Source organism: Salvelinus alpinus, chromosome 36, assembly GCF_045679555.1.
Source record: "Salvelinus alpinus chromosome 36, SLU_Salpinus.1, whole genome shotgun sequence".
In the NCBI taxonomy this organism is placed as follows: Eukaryota; Metazoa; Chordata; class Actinopteri; order Salmoniformes; family Salmonidae; genus Salvelinus; species Salvelinus alpinus.
Genome location: NC_092121.1, coordinates 15,779,104 through 15,802,673, shown reverse-complemented (window position 1 = coordinate 15,802,673; position 23,570 = coordinate 15,779,104). Strand labels below are relative to the sequence as shown.

Genomic DNA, 23,570 nt, shown 5'->3' with positions numbered 1-23,570 from the left:
AGCCACATGGAGAAAGAACTGAGCTGTCAATGTCAATGGTCCCAGTCAGCCACATGGAGAAAGAACAGGCCTGCAGAGAGACTCACTGAGCTGCTGCACACGTAGTGAAGGCCTCGTCAACATGGGGTCAAAGCAGAGGTCTGGGATTTGTTAGAGCCTGTCTCCTCTTCACTTTTTACCAGACAGGTGGGATAGCTCAACCAGAGATATCACAGTTTAAACAAAGCTCTGTGTTCTATAACAGAGTCTTGTGACTGAACAACCTCTGCAGTAGAACATGAACTTCTACTTTAAAAATGCTCTCTCCAAACTGTTCCCTTTGAGACATAGTGAACGCAATCCAGTGGGCTTTCGGGGTGATTTAAGAGCTCACATAAAGATTCAGCACACTTTGACGCTATTTTTAGTGTTGGTCCAACACAGTATGTGCTGGACCGCCTGGGAGGAGAGTCTGTGGGATATTGATATAATCACATCCAATTCAACATCCCTGTAGGTGGTAGACGTGTCAGTCCAAACCAAGAATGACTTCTGTTTCTGTTCGATAGCTGCCAAATACTTTCAACAGCGTACAAAACATGCTGATAACAATTATAGGGGAAAACGCATCTTGTGAGAGAGTGTGGCTGTTTCATAGGTTTGTCAAAAAGGGAATACAGGTGCATGCCATGCATCGTTTGTATCCTATTTCAATCTACATGTAAATTCCCTTTTGTCCTTTCCTGTAATATGTACTATAAACCAGGGGGTTGGACAGTTTCTTTTCAATTGCTTTCTCTCTCTGGTTCTTTGTGACAGGCTCTTTGTTATGTTGATAGTTTAGGGGGGTTAGACACATGCAGAGATCTGTGTAAGGCATCAGGTCAAACATGGCGGAGGAGCCAGTGGCAAGTGACTGATACTACCCCCCTGCCAGAGAACCCCAGCTCAGAGAGAAAAGAAGGCCATGCTGAATTACCAGGCCTTGGCAGGAACTTTCCAACTCTCCCTCTACATCAGTGGGCCAAAAGCCTATAACATACAATAAAGAGGAGAACATGAAATCAATAACTCGGCTTGGATGCACAAATGCTCCACAACTGTAAAAGCCTGGTAAGGTCAAAGCCCCATCTCAATGAAATAATAGCGTTGCATTTAACCTCTGTTCAAAACAAAGTTCAAATTGAACAAGTGCAAAATTACACGTATGAGTGACTAAGGCTACCATTTTCAACTTGCCTCAAAAGCCACTTGGCAGGCAAGTCTTTCCCACCTATTCCTTCAGTCAATGAAGTGAGGAGAGTAGGTCTGACGCGAAAGGGTCAATGCTACGCTGTGCATGGTTGGAATACAAAGCAGCTGGGATGAATTTAAGAGATGTGCCTCTTCTGGAAGAGAAAACCTGATGGTCAGGGGAGGAGCCAATTCTCTGTGTGTATTTATCTCCTTCATTTATCTCTTCAATGATAAACCAATCACTGGCCATTGGGGGTGTGGTGGCAACAGATGAAGCTGATCATGGAGATGTATTTTCTCATAGCATCTAAGATGCAAAATGAAAGGCAAATCCAATCAGGAAGATTTTAATTTGGTTTAAATGAACTAACTTGCTTTGCATGCCACATCATTGGATGGGAATGCAATGAGAGGGTAACGGCTGCCAATAAGAATGTATTTCCACTAAATATGATGGCCTCCCCGCATGCAAACCATGGGAAATGGATATTGTTTTACTTCCCCAGTGCAGCACCTGCAGTGTAGCCAACTACCCTCCCATATCCACATCTCTCTCTTTCTCTCCACTTCTCTCTTTTCACCTCTCTCTCTCCATCTCTCTGTCTCTCCATCACTATCTGTCTCTTTCTATCTCTCTCTCTCTGTCTTTACACTTCTCTCTCTCTCAACTTCCTCTCTCTCCACCTCTCTCTGTCTCTCCATCTTTCTCTGTCTCTCCACCTCTCTTTCTGTCTCTCCACTTCTCTCTGTCTCTCCACTTCTCTCTGTCTATCCACCTATCTCTCTCTCTCCACCTATCTCTCTGTCTCTCCACTTCTCTCTCTCTCTCCACTTCCCTCTGTCTCTCCACTTCTCTGTCTCTCCACCTCCTCTCTCTCCACTTCTCTCTCTCAACTTCTCTCTGTCTCTCCACTTCTCTCTGTCTCTACTTCTCTCTCTCTCTCTCCCCCTCTTTCTCTCTCTCTCCACTTCTCTCTCTCTCCACTTCCCTCTGTCTCTCCACTTCTCTGTCTCTCCACCTCTCTCTCTCCACTTCTCTCTCTCTCCATCTCTCTGTCTCTCCACTTCTTTCTCTTTCCACCTCTCTGTCTCTCTACTTCTCTGTCTATCCACCTCTCTGTCTCTCTACTTCTCTGTCTATCCACCTATCTGTCTCTCCACATCTCTCTCTCTCTCCACCTATCTCTCTCTCTTAACTTCTCTCTCTCTCCACTTCTCTGTCTTCACCTCTCTCTCTCCACCTCTCTCTCTGTCTCTCCACTTCTCTCTCTCTCCACTTCTCTTTCTCCCTCTCTCTCTCTCCACCTCTCTCTCTGTGTCTCTCCACTTCTCTCTCTCAACTTCTCTGTCTCTCCACTTTTCTCTGTTTTTCCTCCTCTCGCTCTGTCTTTCCATCTCTCTGTCTCTCCACCTCTCTCTCTGTTTTTCTACCTCTCTGTCTCTCCACTTCTCTCTCTGTCTTTCTGATAGTACTCAAAGTCAGGGGCCAACCGGAATCCCAGAAAGATCATTAGCAGCAGCCATTCTGAGCCTCTTTAGCCAGACCACTGAGCTGGGCTGTAGCACAGTGAATAACAGCCTCCCTCGCCCATTCCACACAACGAGGTGTCAAGCCACCCTTATTATTCCCTTCCCTTCCCTTGGACTGCATGCTTATTCTGCCTGTTCTGACGCTTTATCTAATGACACTGCTGACATAGAAAGTGAGGTGGTGAAAGGGGCCTCATTCTGACAGCATGATGGATGCCACAAGTGACAACCTTTTGTTTCAGTAAAACACACTGACATGCTGGCCTTGCACAGGCAAAATGCAGAGGGCAAGGGGAACAACTTGTTCACTTGTTCTGTGTCATTGAACAAACCATGGCAGTGTCAGAACTTGTTTATTTTCCAGGTTTTGGTTCACTGTAGATGAGGTTTGTTCTGTGTGGTACTGTTTATATGCTGTGTGGTACTGTTGATACAAGCACCCAGATCTGTTGAAAAATATACTCTACTGATGGAATTAAACTTAGTTCTGGTTTCAAAGTAACTCATGTTTTGTCCCTCTCTGAATAGTTGACTTGGCCCAAAGTGGCAGTTTATTCTCTATGTGCCAAAAATGTCAATAAAGCCATCTTAATCGCCCATGCAATCTGGTAAAAGCACCTGCTTACAGAAACACAACATGCCTCTGCGGTCTATCTCTGCAGCGGCAATGTTTCCTTCCTATTGAACTGCTACTACAGTCGGAAACGCTGCTCAAAATGCAATTAGGCACTTGGGCACCCGCACTTCCTTTGGAGAAATAACTTCCTGCCTTTTCTTTCTGGGATTATTTCTGAGAGTAAAATATAAACCTACTTAAAGCAATTAGACTAAACAGTAATCATGTGTTTTTCATGTCCTCCAAAATGGATAGTATGCAAAGATGACATGTTTATAAATGTATTTATATATTATTTTTATTTGTTTGGGGGGGGGGGGGGGGTATTTCCATTTGTTGATATCAATATCTAACAATTTGACTCTCCAATGATTTATGTGGTTACATACTTATATCTATGACGTGTTGTTCTAAACAATCCAAATATGTCATTGGTTGGTGTCATCTCAGTCAATTCATGAGATGAAATACTATTCAATTCATGAATTGAAAATTGTCCATTATTTTTAAAGGAGGAGGAAGTTAAAGGAGGAAGTTCATTAATTCAGTGATTTAAATGTTAATTAATCCAAGGCTAGTCAAAAGTTTTAGAGTATTACAGTGCATTTTGATATGAGTGTAACATATTATATCATAAAACAACGTTTTTAAAAATGTAATTAGGCCAACACATCGTGGTTACATTTCTTTAAAAAAATCGGTATTTTGGTTTTGATTTACGTTTTGCATAAATCATTGCAATGTGTAGCTAATCAGCGTTTGATTTTATGTGGGTAATTGTTAGTAAATTAAACTAACTATGCCATTCCATTTTTGTATGGTGGTTTGAGTTATAAAAACTAAGTTTGGAACACGGACCAGGCCTCACTTTATTAAATTCAAAGCATTTAATTAAATAATTTTCAACAAAATCTATTTTTTACATTAACACAATAAGTTGGTTATAGGCTACAACATTTGATATAAATGATGCTGACTTTTTCAAATTGGTTGATATACCTGAATAAAATCCCCTTTGATTCGTTATCAAATAGGGCATATTTGAACAAGGTAATTAATTTACTGGTGTAATTTACGAATGCACGGTGCATTAGTTTTATTTGACACAATTAAACGATTTAAATAAAACGAATTAGACAAAAACAATCGGTGGTTTACAAAGCCTAATTCATATTGGATCAATGTGAGATGCTTAAATAAAAATAAAAATTATTTAAGAAACGGAATAATGAACAAATCAGGTCTGCGTTAGACTATGCATAAAATGCGTTTTTCTAGGCATTATAAGAAACATGCGCAATCACACAAAATACTTTAGATCATTATGAGTCTTGCAATTTAGAATGTACATTTAAGTCTCGAAAAAATACGTTATAGCGCAAAGCTTTGAGTTATAAAGGTAAATAGTTGACTTACCAACACATTCGTTTGCCTCTCTTGCGGTTGCGCGCTGCCAAGGACGATCATAATGGAAAGGTTTGCACCTGTCACACTCCGGCCCCGCGGTGTTGTGCTTGCACTCGCATACCAGGTTTCCTTCCCTATCTTTTACGCACTTTGAAGCGTGACCGTTGCACTTGCACCGCCCGCCAACCTGCAGGTCTGATACCGCGTAAAAGTAGGAATCTCTAGCCAGCTCCGAGTCGTCCTCGTTCTCATCCCCAAACGTGTGCAGTCGGCTGAATGTAACCTTGATGTCGGTGGCTGTCACCCAGTCCTGCAGCACGGGAGAGTTGTCGAAGTCGTGCGCCGAGGGTCTGCCATCCAAGGTGCTGAACGCAATGAGCCCACCTGTCAGCGGGTGCATGTCCGTGTGAGAGTCTGTGCAAATCGCCTCTTGTTCGTTCTGCTTGGTAATTGCCGCCTTATTCTGCTTGTTATACATCTTCTTACACTGGGTAGAGTAGAATTGGAAAGGAACCCATGATTTGCCATAGTCCATGGACTTAAAGATAGCCATAGATTCGGGTCGGGGTGAACAGAACTGCAAGCTCACATAGGTGACCTCAAATTTTTTACCCAAGGACAAAGTGAGCGTGACGTTCTGAGGATACTGGACATAGTTTTCTGACTGCCAACAGGTGAGGTTATGAGGGTTGTTCAAATCAGTTAAATACGCAGGTGGATGAGTTTTCTTTGGGTCCCCTGAATCGCAGGTATGGCAATCCCTAGCCCTCTCCTCTCCCTTCTCTGTCACGACGCAGTACCTTGAGGCCGGGGTTCCACAGGTGCTGGAGACGCGCACGTCCTTCCCGAAAGCAGAGTTCACGAAATCGGGGATGCACCTCCGGGGGTTGCCGTTCTCATCATAGCATGGGTCTGGAGGGGACGACTGGGCAGCAAACATACTCATCCCATAATCTCCAAGAGCCCCCTTAACCAGCAGAGAAATGGCCACCGAGGTGACCCAAACCTCTAAAATCCTTATCATTGTAATCCGTGCTCTTTAGTGTCACTTGCGCTGAAATGTAGTCATAGAAAAAGAGAGACATATTTAATTAAGATGTTTGTTACATAGATTTAGAGGAACATTATCATATCATGCATTACACAATGAATAGCCAATAAAAAAAAAATATATATATATATGTGTGTGACCATCTATATTAAATGCTATTTAGCCTACATCTGAAAGTATCCACGGTGAAGATAAACAAGCAGAATATTCACACATGTTAATATTAAATCAATAGCCTATGTACATTTCTGTGTTTTGTTCTCCACACATAAACAGACGAAACACAAACAGTCATGCACATGTATGTGAATGAAATCATCTTACGAGACAAAGAAAACTCCACAGAGGACACTACCTCCGAATAACTGTTCAGCCTGGAGGAGAAGTGTTGTAAAACTTAAGAATTTAGAGGGCAGACTACTCTCTTTTTACGCACGAAAATCTACCGCTAGTTTGCCCTTTTCTGGGTTTCTAGACATAAATTGGAAGGACCAGCTCGCTATTAGCTTCCCTGACTCTGTCTTCCACTCAGTCACACCTCTGTCTACCTCTGTCTCTTGTCTGTCCCATTCCCTTTCTGACGCTCTCACTGTTTGAACAGAAAAGTGAGACCCTGTTATCCAGCAGAGTTTGAGGTCATACGGAGATGCTCGCAGAGCTAAAAGAGAGAACAACGACATCCACTGGTGTGTAACAATAAATTATAAATATACCTCAACTCAAATTTATTTGAAATATGTTTGTATTCAGCTTATTAGGATGTTTTTTCTTCTTATTTGAATTATTCAAAGATCACATAGCTGGCAGGTCCAATGACTAACTTCAGTGTTCTTCTCAAGTTACCACCTGTGCCACAACAGGATAGCAGATGCAGTTATAACTGATAAATAATAATACAAAAAAACGTTTACATTGAATCTCACAAAAGTGCCAATCCAACAGGTTTCACCTCAGCCTTAACCGTATTATTGAAGTACTTCTGTAGGATACGTTGGAATCAGATTTGCCTCAAATTTAACGATAGAAGTCCCGTCAAACTTCAGTAAATTACACGCAAACAGCGACGTCGTGCGGTGGCGGGAAGTTCTGTTACGAGAAAGGAATTCACAGTAATCTATCCTTGAGACATTACTGCTGACTGTGCCCGCGTTTGTTGGCTACTCTGTTGCTCAGTAAACGCTTGTTTGGGAAAATGGAAAATAATGAGCCAAAAGCAAACCAATGTCACATCCCTTTAAATGTTCCACACATTTTCCCATATTGAAAAAGTTTTGTGTGTCAAATTTTTTCAGACATTAGAGCATTAAAGGAAGACTCTGCGAAATGATGTCGCCACAAGCAGCACCGCAGATATGTGGTCATGGCTAGAAAGATTACAACTTTTGTCAAATAATTTTTTTAGCTAACCTTACCCTTTTCCTAACTTTAAACAAATTATCCTAACCTGCTACGTTAATTATCTTAACCTTTTGCGTAAATTCTCCTAACCTGCTATGAAAAGTCAAATCTGAGAAAAGCGGTATCCCATCTAGTTAAAACCCAGATATTGAGAGAAGCGAGATGCAAGACTTCACTCTCCAACAGTCACACACAGCGCATGTGCATGGGTTCGCTTCACGCTGCTCACAACGTACTAGCCAGGGCACCAAAACAGCAGAGCAATTGAGCCTCACACTTCAACGCTCTTAGTTTCAACGCTCTTAATAATTGAGACTCAAGATTAGTTGTTGCGGAAATTTACCCACTGCTGGTCATCACTAGTTACCACAGCCACAAAGTCATAATTATGTCTAAAACACCTCCCATTTTAAACCTTACCATAACGTTAACCCTAACCTTAACCACACTGCTAATGTTATGACTAAAACTAAACTTAAATTAAGACCAAAAAGCAAATATTTGTTTTCATGAATTTGTATGATATAGACAATTTTGACTTGGCTGTGCTATCTTTTGGACACCCACTATGCTGTTGATTTTCTGCATCTACTTCATATTTCATATCACTGGGTCTAACTTTAAGGCTTCAAATATGCTTTACAGTTTCAATTGACCAGAAATTGTCAATGTTATGCAATTTTTCAGACATTATAATCTGTCTGATACTTAGATAGAAGTAGGCCTACTTAATTACTTTGACAAGCTGTCAATCTCTTGACAAGATGTCAAATGAGGAAAATGTATTTGCAATGCCCTGCCCTCATACCACCACAATGCCAACTACCTCCTCAACATGGCTTTCATTCAGTTCCTGTTTAGCTACACATGCTCACTTGACTTTGAATTTGGATCATCTATTTTCGTTGGGCTGTGGCAGCACACACAGTGAAGGATGTGGTCACTGTATTCGTGTCCCTTCCACTAGTGAGCCACAGCTGTATGGGAAAACAACTCTGGGATATAAAGCACTACTGAATGACACATACACTTTAGGACAGCTGCAGGTAAGATTTAACAATCTTCCCTCAGTATCTGGTCTACTGCTTTGATGAAATGTCAACAGGTCCTTTCTCCTAGAATAATTTAGACACTGTGCAAGAACTTGTTGGTGTATGTCTTGACTCAAGACTTGGGAAAGGAAAATAATTGAGACTCAAGATTTGAGTTTAAACTGCAGTTGAGTGTGTGTGCAGTGTTGATACCCTCTGTACCCAACAACAACACTGATCTCACCTCTGGTGCAAACCAAGGTCAGTCGCTTAGATTTCTTAGAAAACGGGCCCATTTTGCAGAGGTGTGAAATTTCTAAAACTTCCCAAAAATGTTGCTGCAAAGGCAACGTGTTGCTAAAGCCTTCGTTTCCTGTTCCTCTTTCAACACATCATCCACACAATCTGTCAACAACAGTCTTAACCAAGTCACAAAATGATCGTTGTGGTGTTGCTTCATGTACTCCAACACACTCAGTTATTGTTGCTCCCAGTACAATATTGTTGTCCCTGTGTTATGTGGGAGTCCTCCGGCCGGCACCATGGATTACAGAAACAGTGTCACAGGGTGACAATAGGGTGACACCTGCTTCCCATGCTGAGGTTGGAAGTCTGGCCAGGGCCAGTACAGTAATGTCAAGTAGAAAATTATCAGTAGAATAACCTTACGGAAGAGCTCAGAGACTTCAACGTGGCACCGTCATAGGATACCCCCTTTCCAACAAGTCAGTTAGTCAAATTTCTGCCCAGCTAGAGCTGCCCCGGTAAACTGTAAGTGCTGTTATTGTGAAGTGGAAACGTCTAGGAGCAACAACGGCTCAGCCGCGAAGTGGTAGGCCCCACACAAGCTCATAGAACGGGACCGTTGAGTACTGAAGCGCGTATCGCATAAAAATTGTCTGTCCTCGGTTGCAACACTCACTACTGAGTTCCAAACTGCCTCTAGAAGCAACGTCAGCACAATAACTGTTCGTCGGGAGCTTCATGAAATGGGTTTCCATGGCCGAGCAGCCGCACACAAGCCTAAGATCACCATGCGTATTGCCAAGCGTCGGCTGTAGTGGTGTAAAGCTCACCGTCATTGGACTCTGGAGCAGTGGAAACGCGCTCTCTGGCGTTATGAATCACTCTTCACCACCTGGCAGTCCGACGGACTAATCTGGCTTGGCGGATGGCAGGAGAACGCTACCTGCCCCAATGCACGGTGCAAACTGTAAAGTTTGGTGGAGGAGGAAAAATGGTCTGGGGCTGTTTTTCATGGTTCGGGTTAGGCCCCTTAGTGACAATGAAGGGAAATCTTAATGCTACAGCATACAATGACATTCTAGACGATTATTTGCTTCCAACTTTGTGGCAACAGTTTGGGGAAGGTCCTTTCCAGTTTCAGCATGACAATTCCCCCGTGCACAAAGCGAGGTCCATACAGAAATGTTTTGTCGAGATCGGTGTGGAAGAACTTGACTGGCCTGCACAGAGCCCTGACCTCAACCCCATCAACCCCTTCAGCTCTTGTAGCTGAATGGAAGAAAGTCCCCGCAGCAATGTTCCAACATCTAGTGGAAAGCCTTCGCAGAAGATTGGAGGCTGTTATAGCAGCAAAGGGGGGACCAACTCTATATTAATGCCCATGATTTTGGAATGAGATGTTCGATGAGCAGGTGGCCACATACTTTTGGTCATGTAGTATACGTGAAAAGCTAACATCAAGTTCACAAAACACAACTGTAAATATGGTACATGTGCACAGGAAAGGTTTCAGTGAGTAGGGCAATGTAATTTAATTATTCCACGTCATTACATTCCTGCCTTAAAGATGCACTTCCGGGATCTTAAGCACAACAAATATGTATCATATTGCACAAATTGGATTTGTAACGTATCACACAAATTGCTAAATTCGTATGATACTGTATCATACAAATTGCACAATTCCTAACATCACACGAAATAGATGGTGTCGTACACAATTGGATGACATAGTACACAAAAAACAGGGACCCGTTTTGGCTCGTGAGCATCATTTTCAAAACTACTGGCTGAAATGATGCAACAGTTTCAGAGTGATCTTTAACTATCTCATGTAGGGTATGAACTTTACCCTCGGAGTGCTTCCTGGGGCCTGTTGCACAAAAGTAGAATTAAGACATCCGGGATAAATGACTCAGCTGAGCTCAATGAAGCCAAAACATGTGCGTCCAGGCTTAATTGGTTGCACAAAGACCAAGCCAGGATGAGCAGACACGGATTCATTAAGCCAGGTGAAACCAATCCTGGATAGGTGCGCGCTCACGGCTCACTCAAATAGACCCCGCCACAGATCACAGATTAACTGATTTACCATGGCAACTAGAGCCGCGTACTTTTCCCCGTCGGAAGCACAAATCCTCATGGAGGCATACGAGGAGGTAAAAGATATAATTAAGAAGAAAGGCAACACCGCCACAGTGATAAAGCAAAGAGAAAAAGCGTGGCAAAGTATTGCAGACCGCCTGAATGCGTAAGTAGTGCACAATTACACACTCACCGCTCCGCTGAAACATCACAATTACAATTCAAATATTTAATTCACATCTCCAAAAATGCAGTTGTACTGTAATTATGAAACGGTTAAATTTTTAATTGAAATGCACTGCAGATATGAGTGAAATTGTGTAAAGTAACTCCATCACACTGTATAAAGCTATGATAAATTTTTTGATATTTTTACTGAAAACAAGACAAAAATACCAAGTAATTTTTTGCAGTGTGACTCCATTAAATGTGTGTGTGTGTGTGTGTGTGTGTGTGTGTGTGTGTGTGTGTAGATTAAACATGAACGGGCCAAAACGGACATGGCAGCAGGTCAAAATCAAATACAAGAACATTCTGCAGAATGGTATGGTCCCTGACTAATATTTAACAAAGCACAAGCATATATTGTACCCAGAAGGTGCCTGCTCACACATTGTCTGTACTGTTTTAGCAGTGAAAAAGAATACCCACAGACAAGGCACGGGTGGTGGGTCACCAAAGGCTGACCTTACCCCAGCAGAGGACATGGCCTTGGAGCTAAATAAAGGCAGGCCCGTCTTAGAGGGGATCCCTGGGGGGAAAGAGACGAGCATAGGTTCCTCCCAAGATGCCACCCGCTTCATTCAAGGTATGTCCTTCCATCTCTACATGGGATACAACCACATTCATATTGAATCAATTTGGACTGTCTGACTTTGGTTTACCTATTGCCTTGCAGTGTCTGGCAGCACTGTGTTCCTGTTAGAGCCACCAGCACAAGCACCAGACGATGCTGATCCAGTGAGTACTCCATCAAAGGCATACTGTAGGCCTGGCATGTCTTGTCTACTAGCTTCAATATGAATCCGATTAAATGTGATAGGGTGAAGGCCCCAGTGCAGCAGCAACAGCACATGATGGAGACGATGATGAGGAGGAGACCATCTCTCTGGATTCCAGAAGGCATGAGGTATCATGTTAAGACTGTGAAAGTACTATTTACTCTACAATGGTGAGGAGTCCTCATCAAAATCAAAAAATCTAATTTCTTTTACAGGACCCAGATGCTATACAGTGGGAAAACCAGCCTGGCAACATAGTGCGTATTAATAAAAGGACACCACATCCTGCCAAATTCCAGCTGCGCTAATTGTATTGTGTTCACAGAGCTCACAAGCTATCAGAAAGTTGTATGGCAACCACCTCCGGCGCCAAATAGAACTGGCAGACATAGACATTCAGTACAAGAAGAAAAAGATGGAAAATCTTGCACTGGAGTCCGAAATAAAAAAGAGGACAATTAGGAAACTGGACCTTGAAATAAAAAAAACTTGAGAGGGAGGTGAGATATGCCTTCAATGTACACTGTATGCTAACTGTAACACAAATGTATTAATCATTATTTTTCTTTCCTCCCCCAGCTCCAAGAAGATGACACAGCTCAAAATAAAAATTAGGTATATTCTCGTAAAGTCAAGTGAGCCATGACATATGAGCTCTTATTGTGAGCACACAGGACGGTGGCATCTTTCTAAGGTTTTTTTTATTTTCCCAGCAATCAGTACAACCAAGTCATCGTTATAAGGCATCGCCCTCTTTTGCCCACCCCCCCAGCACCAGGTATGGCCACTAGCCTATATGAAGGCCCAAAATTGTGTGTTCCTTTCTGCTCTGACAATGGCATGCCCATTCGTGCGAGATGTGGTGGATGAAGAAGCACTTGTGCTGAGGAGAGCCTTCAGGCGAGAAAGGGTCTTCAGGGACCGGTTGGACCCACTGGCCTTCCCTGATGACCATCTATATGAAAGATACAGGTTTTCTGCAGATGGCATCAGGTATCTATGCAGACTACTGGGTCCCAGGATTAAGCACCGCACTGCACGGAGCCATGCACTGAGTGTGGAGCAAATGGTTTGTGTGGCCTTGCGCTTTTTTGCTAGTGGAGCCTTCCTGTACTCAGTGGGGGATGCAGAACAGCTGAACAAGGCCACAATTTGCCGCACAATAAGGAGTGTGTGTCTGGCTATCAAAGCATTAGCAGATGTCTTCATCTCCTTCCCTGGCCACAGAAGACTCTGTGACATCAAAGAGGAGTTCTATAGGATTGCAGGTAAGAGGATCTACAAATTACAGGACAACTGTTAACACATAGTAGGATACTCATTACTTTGTGTGACAGGTTTCCCCAATGTCATTGGTGCAGTGGACTGCACACACATAAGGATAAAAGCCCCCTCAGGTGCCCATGAGGCCGATTTTGTGAATAGGAAATCCTTTCACAGCATTAATGTTCAGGTGAACATAACTTTTTGATATTGTCCATTGACGAACACTCTGCATTGCCAGTGATGTGCATTGATTGGTGTAATATTCCTCATCTTATGATTTCAGATGGTCTGCAATGCTGACTGTGTGATCAGCAATGTTGTGGCAAAATGGCCTGGCTCAGTCCATGACTCCAGAATCTTTCGGGCCTCTGAAATCTATCAGTGCCTATCACAAGGTAAGCCACACAACCCCTATTTATAACCATCATGGCTGTGTCAAGAATATCACTGTGTTTATGAGGTAGTAATGATGAGATTTTGTGTTGACAGGTGAATTCTCTGGTGTGTTGCTGGGAGACAGGGGGTATGGCTGCCAGCCTTTTCTCCTGACACCTTTCACAGACCCCCAGGAAGCACAGCAGGCCTACAACCATGCCCATGCCAGGACCAGGGCCAGAGTTGAAATGACCTTTGGCCTCCTGAAGGTACGCTTTCACTGCCTTCACAAATTAAGGGTCAGCCCTGTTAGGGCATGTGATATTACTGTGGCTTGTGCTGTCCTCCACAATGTGGCCTGCCTGAGGAAGGAGAGGGCCCCCAGAGTGCCACCAGCCATGGACTGGGACAATCCGGCAATCTTCCCTGATGACGACAGTGGTCGGCTGCTGAGGGACCAATATGTGTTGAATTATTTTAGTTAGTATGTGTGCTTTCAATTTTGGTTAAATATGTCCTGCGGTGGCAGAGGAATTTGGGTTTTTTTGGGTTCGTTTTTTGACGAATTTGGCCTCTTATGATGTTTGTGCGGTATACTGTGTGTAATACAAGGCTGCAGGGAGGCTACTGCATCCATTCATTTGTCTGTTCAGTTGATGTGTATGGATTTGTCCTGCATTTATTTTAGTGTGCAGACATGCAGGGTGTGTTATATACAGACCTTTGAATGTGTATGTATCATTTTGTATAATATGCTTGGATTCTGTGCTTTCCATCTTGTAGAGTCACTGTGACTTCAGTTTCGAAAGGAGCTGATGGTTTACCTGCTTTGTTTTGTCCTTATTCAATAAAGGAACATAATGTTACACATTGTGTTTTTATATTCATATGGAATGTGTATTTGTTTATATGACAGAGTACTAGGGCCACACTGAAGAAAAAGGATAAAGTCATAAATTTATGAGGCTGGTTCTTTCTGCAGAAAAGCTACATATTGTTTTTACAGTTTTGATACTTATGACAATGTGATACTTAATATTCTGGCACATCAGCATGTCTTTGTTTATGAAACCATACTGAAGTACAATTTCACGAAATGCCCCACATCTGTCATTTTAACAACTGTCCTCCTTTAAAACAACTGGTTACAATATTATGACTTGTGTTTTTTTCCCCTCTGTGGCCCTAATATTCTATCATTTTATATATAGCCTTATAGTCTATGGGAAACTGTAAATTATCTAATGATAGCAACATCATCTAAAAATCATTTTTTATCCAAAATCATTGAAATTAATGATCACAAACGTTTAAATAATAACAGTGGGTCTAGTTATATGTGATAACAATGTATAGTGAGCAGTGAAATAACTATTGGTTTCCATTTGTGGTGACTGCTGACTGACATTAGGGATGAGATTAAATAGATCCTGGAATTTAGCCTGGTCTGGAGCAGGCTAGCTCCACAGAATAAATCTCCATGGTAATTTATACCATAACATATCCTCCTGCCCCCTATCCATCTTTAGTGCAACCGGATTACGGATCAATTGAGCCAGGATCACCAAGATATCCTGGCTTAATCCCTTATCCTAGTTTTGTGCAACAGGCCCCAGGACTACAACTCTCCGTTGGTTTTCGTGGCCTTTTCTCCGCTGGAGATCTGTTGGCGGATTGTCTGACTGACCACAACTTTTTGTACACGGTATTTCATTTGTTTGGGGTGATGTATACTGTGATTTATGTAGTTGTGAGGACGTATTATTCTTTGATTAGTCTTTGATACGCTTTATAGTTGTGTTGCAAAATAAGTGTTATTTTGAGTGTATGAATATACTGGGTTTACGCTACTGACAAACGTTGCGTGACTAAGGTCACTTGAGTCACTGAACTTATTTACCGGGCTGGACTCTTTTTATGCCCGAGGTACAGGACATTTCTAAATGAACATAAGCGCATTATTTGTTATATTGTTGTGTGTGTGTGTGATCATTTATGTTGTTAATACAACCACGCAAAAGAATACACTTGTTTGAAGTTCTTTCCAATGTTTTAAGGGGTTTATGAAAAGTATATTTCCATCCTGACTTTTACATAAGTCCTTTGTATTGGTGTGACTTGACGGACCAGATGGGACTCATTCCCTCCCAAACTAAAAGGAGAAACCAATGTTTTCTCTGGTAGGCACAACCTACCTGGCACCCCTATAAATAACCTCAAGTCAAAACCGTTACAACATGATCTGTCACATGATCTCAGTATATATACACCTGTTTTGAAAGGACCCAGAGTCTGCAACATCACTAAGCAAGGGGCACCACCAAGCAAGCAGCACCATGAAGATCAATGAGCTTTCCCTGACTCTGGGGTGCTGCAGGAGGCCTGTGAGGTGTTCCACTGTTTCCTGTCCTGGCCGGAGCCCTGCTGCAGCGCCAGCCGACACCTGCTCTCCCTCATCCAGCAGGAGCTCAGGGCGCCAGGTATTGAACCCTAGACTCTATACAGCCTTCCTGTTGGTCTGGGTGTCATCTCATCTGTCACTTGTCACTGTCCTGATACAAGTTCCATTTTCTTCCACATGGAGGCACTATTGTTTAAACCAGGACTCTCCAACACTACCATCCTGTAGGTTTTCACTCCAACCCTAATCTAGCACACCTGATTATAATAATCAGCTGGTTGATAAACTGAATCAGGTTAGTTACTGGGGTTGGATCAAAAACCTACAGGAGGGTAGTTCTCCAGGGACAGGGTTGGAGACCCCTGGTTTAAACAATACAAGAGGTAACACCATCCCTTATACTGTATTTCCACCAGGTATCTAATTTCAAAGACTAGTGAGAGAAGAACAGGGCTTGACCACCACCACCAATCACTCAAACTATGTAAGTCAACACAGGCCAACAAAGACCATCTGTGATTAAATCATTCAACATCGCTCCAACTTGAAACATTTAAACACAAACCACTGTGATCCTCTTTGTTGTGTGTGACTGTATTAGGATGGTATTGTTAATGAGCCCAGGTGAGGATGTCCCTCCCGAGCTCCTGTCTGTCTCTGAATAGCTGAGTGGTGTCTGTCACTCCCAGAGGGACACCTCCATCACCCTGATCAAACATGCCTTCCAGACTGTCCTGCGGACCAAGTACCCCCTCCAGATACTGCATCATGCACTGCAGGTATGTCCTATTATATGTGATTCCTAAATGATGTGTTCAGTGTCACGTCTGCTCCCGCTCTTCCCACCCCTGGCGCTTGAGGGTGCCAGGCTGCCCTGCATCACGCACTCCTGCCATCTATTACGCACACCTGCCTTTCCTCGTCACGCACATCAGAGATATTGGACTCACCTGTTCATTACCTCCCCTATATTTGTCAGTTCCCCTGCTCTGTTCCCGGCTGCTGCATTAATTGTTTTTTGTTTGTGTTACTCGTTTGCTGACGCTGTTCCTGTCTCGTTCCATGTCCGTTCCTTATTAAATGTTTGACTCCCCGTACCTGCTTCATCTCTCCAGTGTCATTCCATGTGACAGAATGCAGCAGCCAACATACAAAGCATCGGGGAGTACTGGCGTTCCGGTTGGTGGTGACTTAGGCTCTAGGTCGCCGCCGATGGAACCGGGGGTGCCTAGCCAGCTCGTCGGGCTTCCACGCCCTAGCTGGCTTGAGAGCTTTCCTTGCCCCGGTTGGCTCGGAGGGTGCCCATCCCACGTCGGGCCTCAGCCGGATCGTCAGTTCTTGTTCGCCCAGCCGGCCCAGGAGTTTTTTGTTTTGTTGGTGGATTCCGCCGCCGATGGAACCGGGGGTGCCTAAGCCAGCCCGTCGGGCTTCCACGCCCTGGCTGGCTCGGCAGGTTTCCATCCCACTTCACACTCCACCGGATCATAGGGCTCCCTCGCAGTGGGATCGACAGGTGTCTTGCCTCAGCCGGATCGTTGGGCTTCCATGCCTCTGCCGGCTCACCAGGCTCCCACGCTCCTGCCGGTTCGTTGGGCTTCCACGCCACAACCGGCTTGCCCAGCGCCCATGTCTCGGCCGGTTCGCCCAGGTGGGACACCGGTGCCCCTAGAGGGTGGGTACTGTCATGTCTGCTCCCGCTCTTCTCCCCCTGGTGCTTGAGGGCTGCCCTGCATCACTCACTCCTGCCATCTATTATGCACACCTGCCTTTCCTCGTCACGCGCATCAGCAATATTGGACTCAATCATCACCTGTTTATTACCTCCCCTATATTTGTCAGTTCCCCTGCTCTGTTCCCCGCTGCTGCAATAATAGTTTTTTTCCCTGTGTTACTCGTTTGCTGAAGCTGTTCCTGTCTCGTTCCATGTCTGTTCCTTTATTAAATGTTTGACTCACAGTACCTGCTTCATCTCTCAAGCGTCATCCCATGTGACACACAGTTCAGTTACTTTACCTACTGTCACGTAGGCATTTCTATATGATTATCCAGGGTCATAAATTACCTTTTTCCATTAACCATTTTCTAGCTCCATGGTTTAATGTATTTTGGGTTGTTCATTTTAGATTTATGCATATATGGGTGGTGCACTAACACTACTGCAGATAATCTGTGTCATATATATACTGCTAGCAAACAGGTTATACAATATTTGTCTAACAGTCAAAAGCAGCAGAGGATCTGGAGCACCTTGTGACTGCAGTTAGAGGCCATGGAGACAGCAGCCTCTACATGGGACCCAGGCACAGCCAGAGTCTACTGCAGAGCCTGAAGGGGCTGGTGGAGAGCATTGGCATACCCCCTCCAGACTGCCATACAGGCCCTGGTGAGAACTTTACTACATGCGTCATCATAATCTCACCATCTGAGGTGTTCCTGGAACCGATAAACTGGTCAACTTTGGGCAAACAGGACTGACTGGAGATGATTAGAGACAGATGAGGAAGTCAAATGTTGAGTAATTACTCAAACTCAGTGTCACATACAATGCTTGATCCTACTTGATCTGTTTTAGTCTTGGTTCTTTCTCTTATTATTAGGAAATGTCCATACGCTGCCCGTAGCCAAATATCACATGTACTCCTGGGATAAGGTCAACTTCGGTAATGAGCTTTTCCCATTGCTTCTTTCTCCATATCAAGACAGTATATTTCAACCCCATACTGTAAAATCTGTATAGCCTTTGTCTGTGGATTGTCAATTATGTAATTCTGTGTATTCTTTCAGACATTTTAAATGACCTTCAGAGTGAGCTGGACCAGCTCCCAGTCTTTAACCTTTCCAGAGACGAGGGAGAGGAAGATGAGGAAACAGAGGAAGAGACAAAGAACCGATACACAGACCACCGGATCTCCACTGTGTCCACCTGCTCCAAAGACTCTATGTTCTCCAGCTACTCCCTGTCCTCCATCTTGTCTGTGCCCTCAATCCTGTCTGAGTCTTCTGGGGTGGACAGTGACTTCAGCGAGGACTTGGAGACATGACAGCCAACCAGAGACCAGGAGGAGACCCAAGTCAAAAGTCCACTTCAGCCAGCGTTTCTCCATGCTCTTCAAGTCCCAACGCAGCTCCTCCCTCTGCCGAAGCACACAGAGCATGGGCTCCCGTGGTGATGCCATTAGAGACGGCCCATCTGTGGCGCTGTTCAAGCGCTCCAGGTCCGCCTGCCCCGCAGTTCAGGGGTGCCTGCCCCCACCTCAGATGGACCGTTTCCCCAGAGTCACCACGTGTGTGTGTCCGGAAGAGGCCCATCTTGAGTTGGGAAGCGGGGGATGGGTTGGAGATGTCCACCCTGGTCAGGGTGGTTGTGTTTGGGGGGGACCGGGAGGCAGGGAGGTTGGCCAGGGCCTACACTGACCTACAGCAGAAGGAGAGCAGGTGTCCTCGCCTCACCAGGGCCTACAGGCTGCAGTTCTACTCTGTCCCTGTGAAGAGGGGGAACCTGGGAGGTCCAGGAGGAGTGTCCATAGTGCCTGAGGGGCACCTAGGGAGTCTACTGAAATGCCCAACATCTACGGTGAGAATACCCAGCTTCTTGGTTCTTCCAGAAGAGGACAAGAGCATTATCTACAGCTGACTTCATAGTTGTGTACAGAAGGCTTAAAACATTACGACATGCCATTAGATATGACAATGAGAGCTTATAATCACTCCCTAACCCTAACTTTGTACAACTTATCTTATCTTTGCTGTCACATCCAGAAGTCAAATGGAGTTATACTTGAGGACAGCACCACTGACATCGCCCGGTTGAAAGGCATGACTGACCCCTGGTACAAACAGAGCGTGCTCAGCCTGTCGTCTGATGTCCTGTGCCAGGTACCACAATTACAACTTCACCTGGGTTCCTTTTCAAACAGACCATGTGCCCTTTAATTATCCTAACTGGGGATTGTATTTCTATATGAATGTAATTTCCCAGACAACTTCTAAAGTGGATTGTGACTCAGATAACAGCTCCTCTGAGCGCCTTCTCCTCCTGGCAGACCTGGTGCTGTATTACTGTCGAAATGCAGCACAGCCTGTTCTGCTACAACTCTACCAGGCTGTGGTGAGCCCGGTCCTACTTTAACTAATACAAACTCATTCAAGGGTTTTTCTTAATATTTACTATTTTCTACATTGTAGAATAATGTAATTATTCTCAATTGTAGAATAATGGACTCAATTGTCCATTTACTGGTATGGACAGATATATCTGTATCTGAATACAGTGTTGAGATATAGTATCAGTCAAAAGTTGACACCTACTCATTCAAGGGTTTCTTAATTTTTACTATTTCATACATTGTAGAATAATAGTGAAGATGTCACAACTATGAAATAACACATCATCCAACCCTGGAATGAGTAGGTGTGTCAACTTAGAATACACAAGGTGCAATACCGAAATTTGGTTGTACATCAGCAATTTGTCTCTTGGTACTGTATATCAGTCACTCAATTTGATTGATAAATTAGTCTAGCCATCTATCTAAACTTGTAGTAATCATGGTTGAATTCCGACCCTTTACTCAGGGGCCCCCATTGGTTCTGACTTGGCATATGTGGACAACTACAAATACCTAGGTGTCTGGCTAGACTAAACTCTCATCCCAGACTCATATTAAGCATCTCCAATCCAATATTGAATCGGCTTCCTATTTCGCAACAAAGCCTCCTTCACTCACACTGCCAAACATACCCTCGTAAAACTGACTATCCTACCGATCCTCGACTTCGGCGATGTCATTTACAAAATAGCCTCCAACACTCTACTCAGAACTGGATGCAGTCTATCGCAGTGCCATCCGTTTTGTCGCCAAAAGCCTCGTATACCACCCACCACTACTAACAAATTGATATCTAACTCGGATATCATATTAACATGGCATAATTCATGGCAAAATGTGTAGAAATGCAGGAAATTAGATCTAAAACTGCAAATTTCTCTCCACCACATGGCACAATTTGTAGAATTGCATGGACTTACAGATGTAGGATCTTAATTTGACTCTTTTGTTGCTGAGAATTGTCCTAACAGCACAGTTCATGGAAATTGAAAAAACATGTGTAGTGGCTTACTTTGACTAACTCGTGTCCCTTTCATCCTTGACCTCGCCCCTCAGCATATCTCCAGGTCAGGGGTGAAGTTGGACAAGGTCCAGGTGAGTGGTGGCAGTGGGACCACCTTCCCTGTGTCTGGACCAGGATGAGAAGATCATCCAAAGTGTCATCATGTACTGTATCAATTAAACCAACCACAGGCCTGATAATGTGCTGCCAATATACAGTATATTACATAATTATTTTACATGACATGTTGCTGACCCAATAATTATTATGTTGTGTCATTGTGCTGTAAACCAGGCAGCGGTTCTGACTGGAGGTCTCACAGGAGCCGGCCTAGTCAGGTCCAGCCACTGCACCCCTCCTTCTGCTCCCTGCTCTGCCTGCCCATCACCTCCTTCTGTGGCTCTCAACCATCATTAAACACTGGACTAGGCTACTCCTAAGCTACTCTCTCTCCTGAACCACTCAGACATAAACACCCACATGATGTCCTGATAATAATGTATTCCATTTAGCAGGAAGCTTTTATCCAAAGCAACATAGTCATATGTACATGCATTTGAAGTTCGAAGTTTACATACACCTTAGCCAAATACATTTCAACTTGGTTTTTCACAATTCCTGACATTTAATCCTAGTAAAAATGCCCTGTTTTAGGTCAGTTAGCATCACCACTTTATTTTAAGAATGTGAAATGTCAGAATAATAGTAGAGAATTATTTCTTTCAGCTTTTATTTCTTTCATCACATTCCCAGTGGGTCAAAAGTTTACATATACTCAATTAGTATTTGGTAGCATTGCCTTTAAATTGTTTAACTTGGGTCAAATGTTTTGGGTAGCCTTCCACAAGCTTCCCACAATAAGTTGGGTGAATTTTGGCCCATTCCTCCTGACAGAGCTGATGTAACTGAGTCAGGTTTGTAGGCCTCCTTGCTCGCACACGCTTTTTCAGGTCTGCCCACACATTTTCTATGGGATTGAGGTCAGGGATTTGTGATGGCCACTCCAATACCTTGACATTGTTGTCCTTAAGCCATTTTGCCACAACTTTGGAAGTATGCTTAGGGGTCATTGTCCATTTGGAAGACCCATTTGCGACCAAGCTTTAACTTCCTGACTGATGTCTTGAGATGTTGCTTCAATATATCCACATAATTTTCCTTCCTCATGATGCCATGTATTTTGTGAAGTGCACCAGTTCCTCCTGCAGAAAAGCACCCCCACAACATGATGCTGCCAACCTCCGTGCTTCACGGTTGGGATGCTGTTCTTTGGCTTGCAAGACTCCCCCTTTTTCCTCAAACATAACGATGGTCATTAAGCCAAACAGTTCTATTTTTGTTTCATCAGACCAGAGGAAATTTCTCCAAAAAGTACGATCTTTGACCCCATGTGCAGTTGCAAACCGTAGTCTGTTTTTTTATGGTGGTTTTGGAGCAGTGGCTTCTTCCTTGCTGAGCGGCCTTTCAGGTTATGTAAAATTAGGACTCGTTTTACTGTGGATATAGATACTTTTGTACCTGTTTCCTCCAGCATCTTCACAAGGTCCTTTGCTGTTGTTCTGGGATTGATTTGCACTTTTCACACCAAAGTATGTTCATCTCTAGGAGACAGAACGCGTCTCCTTCCTGAGCAGTATAATGGCTGTGTGGTCCCATGGTGTTTATACTTGCGTACTATTGTTTGTACAGTTGAACGTGGTACCTTCAGGCGTTTGGAAATTGCTCCCAAGGATGAACCAGACTTGTGGAGGGCTACAATTTTTAGGGGTCTTGGCTGATTTCGTTTGATTTTCCCATGAAAAAGCAAAGAGGCATTGAGTTTGAAGGTAGGCATTGAAATACATCCACAGGTACACCTCCAATTAACTCAAATGATGTCAATTAGACTATCAGAAGCTTCTAAAGCCATGACATAATTTTCTGTAATTTTCCAAGCTGTTTAAAGGCACAGTCAACTTATTGTATGTAAACTTCTGACCCACTGGACATTGTGACACAGTGAAATAATCTGTAAACAATTGTTGGAAAATTACTTGTGTCATGCACAAAGTAGATGTCCTAACCGACTTTCCAAAACTATGGTTTGTTAACAAGAAATTTGTAGAGTGGTTGGAAAACAAGTTTTAATGACTCCAACCTAAGTGTATGCAACTTCAACTGTACATTTTATGTATGGTCCCGGGAATCAAACCCACTACCCTGGCGTTACAAGTGCCATGCTCTACCAACTGAGCTACAGAGGAAGTTGTATTACTTTGCTCATCTGGTGTACTGTAGTAGTCAACTCAGTCGTTTGGCGATCGACGTCACCGGCTTTCTAGCCATCGCCGCTCCATTTCTCATATCCATTTGTTTTGTCTTGTTCCATTACACACCTGGTTTTCATTCCATAATTACTGCATGTTTTTAGTCCTCTGTTCCCCACCATGTCTTTGTGTGTAATTGTTTATTGTTATGTGGATTTTGTCAGGTGCCATACTTTTGCTATGTTCTGTGTTTTTGGCATGTTATTGTTCTTATGTGCTGTCATTTTTGGACCGGAATTAAAGTGAGCCTGTTTATTACACTCTGCTCTCCTGCACCTGACTTCGCCTCCCGTACACACCCCTGACACTCAGGATATTGTACAGTCACCATGGGCATTGCACTGTACATTTTTTGTCATTCTTATCATGTCTGAAGATTCATTCATTGAAATGTTCTCTATGCTATAATGTCAACATTTAATTTTTCAACTGTGAATGGCCCTGTAGACTCCTCAGTCCTCATTGACAAGTGTATAACTTGAATAAATACATATGATTTTTTAAATTTAAATAAATCTAACAGGATTCCA

At 43.6% G+C, this 23,570-nt stretch overlaps 2 protein-coding genes and 1 pseudogene across 4 annotated transcripts in view; 2 read left to right on the top strand and 1 right to left on the bottom strand.

The window, feature by feature from the left end:
- The window catches only part of LOC139564891 (netrin-1-like), a 39,883-nt gene extending 33,456 nt beyond the window's left edge, over positions 1 to 6,427 (bottom strand). Inside the window, exons 1-2 of one of the 2 annotated variants that reach the window (XM_071384750.1) lie at positions 6,144 to 6,427; positions 4,778 to 5,822 (exon numbers count right to left, since the gene is read on the bottom strand). In XM_071384750.1, the coding sequence (XP_071240851.1) occupies positions 4,778 to 5,792 (1,015 nt within the window). In that variant the 5' untranslated portion in view covers positions 5,793 to 5,822; positions 6,144 to 6,427. The remainder of the gene's footprint in view (positions 1 to 4,777; positions 5,823 to 6,143) is intronic. The other variant, XM_071384751.1, reaches the window with a different exon arrangement.
- A 1,671-nt stretch (positions 6,428 to 8,098) lies between these two features.
- On the top strand, positions 8,099 to 23,300 carry LOC139565052 (phosphoinositide 3-kinase regulatory subunit 5-like; annotated as a pseudogene).
- Positions 8,258 to 14,108, top strand: LOC139565053 (putative nuclease HARBI1). Of its 2 annotated transcripts, none has more exons than XM_071385076.1 (10): positions 8,258 to 11,123; positions 11,211 to 11,387; positions 11,478 to 11,539; positions 11,622 to 11,708; positions 11,796 to 11,837; positions 11,906 to 12,080; positions 12,160 to 12,848; positions 12,918 to 13,033; positions 13,130 to 13,241; positions 13,336 to 14,108. In XM_071385076.1, the coding sequence occupies exons 7-10, from the start codon at positions 12,377 to 12,379 to the stop codon at positions 13,704 to 13,706; spliced, it is 1,071 nt and encodes a 356-aa protein (XP_071241177.1). In that variant the 5' UTR covers positions 8,258 to 11,123; positions 11,211 to 11,387; positions 11,478 to 11,539; positions 11,622 to 11,708; positions 11,796 to 11,837; positions 11,906 to 12,080; positions 12,160 to 12,376; the 3' UTR covers positions 13,707 to 14,108. The 2 variants fall into 2 exon arrangements, with proteins under 2 accessions (XP_071241177.1, XP_071241176.1); XM_071385075.1 differs by having other exon boundaries at positions 11,796 to 12,080; positions 12,160 to 12,195; positions 12,294 to 12,848.
- Positions 23,301 to 23,570: the final 270 nt, after the last annotated feature.

What these genes read in the sequence shown, in the direction of transcription:
- LOC139565053 (XM_071385076.1), top strand. Translation starts at nt 12,377, where the DNA reads ATGAAGGCCCAAAATTGTGTGTTCCTTTCTGCTCTGACAATGGCATGC. An exon ending in GGAGTTCTATAGGATTGCAG is followed by an intron (nt 12,849 to 12,917) that starts GTAAGAGGATCT and finishes TTTGTGTGACAG; the next exon opens with GTTTCCCCAATGTCATTGGT. An exon ending in CTATCAGTGCCTATCACAAG is followed by an intron (nt 13,242 to 13,335) that starts GTAAGCCACACA and finishes TTGTGTTGACAG; the next exon opens with GTGAATTCTCTGGTGTGTTG.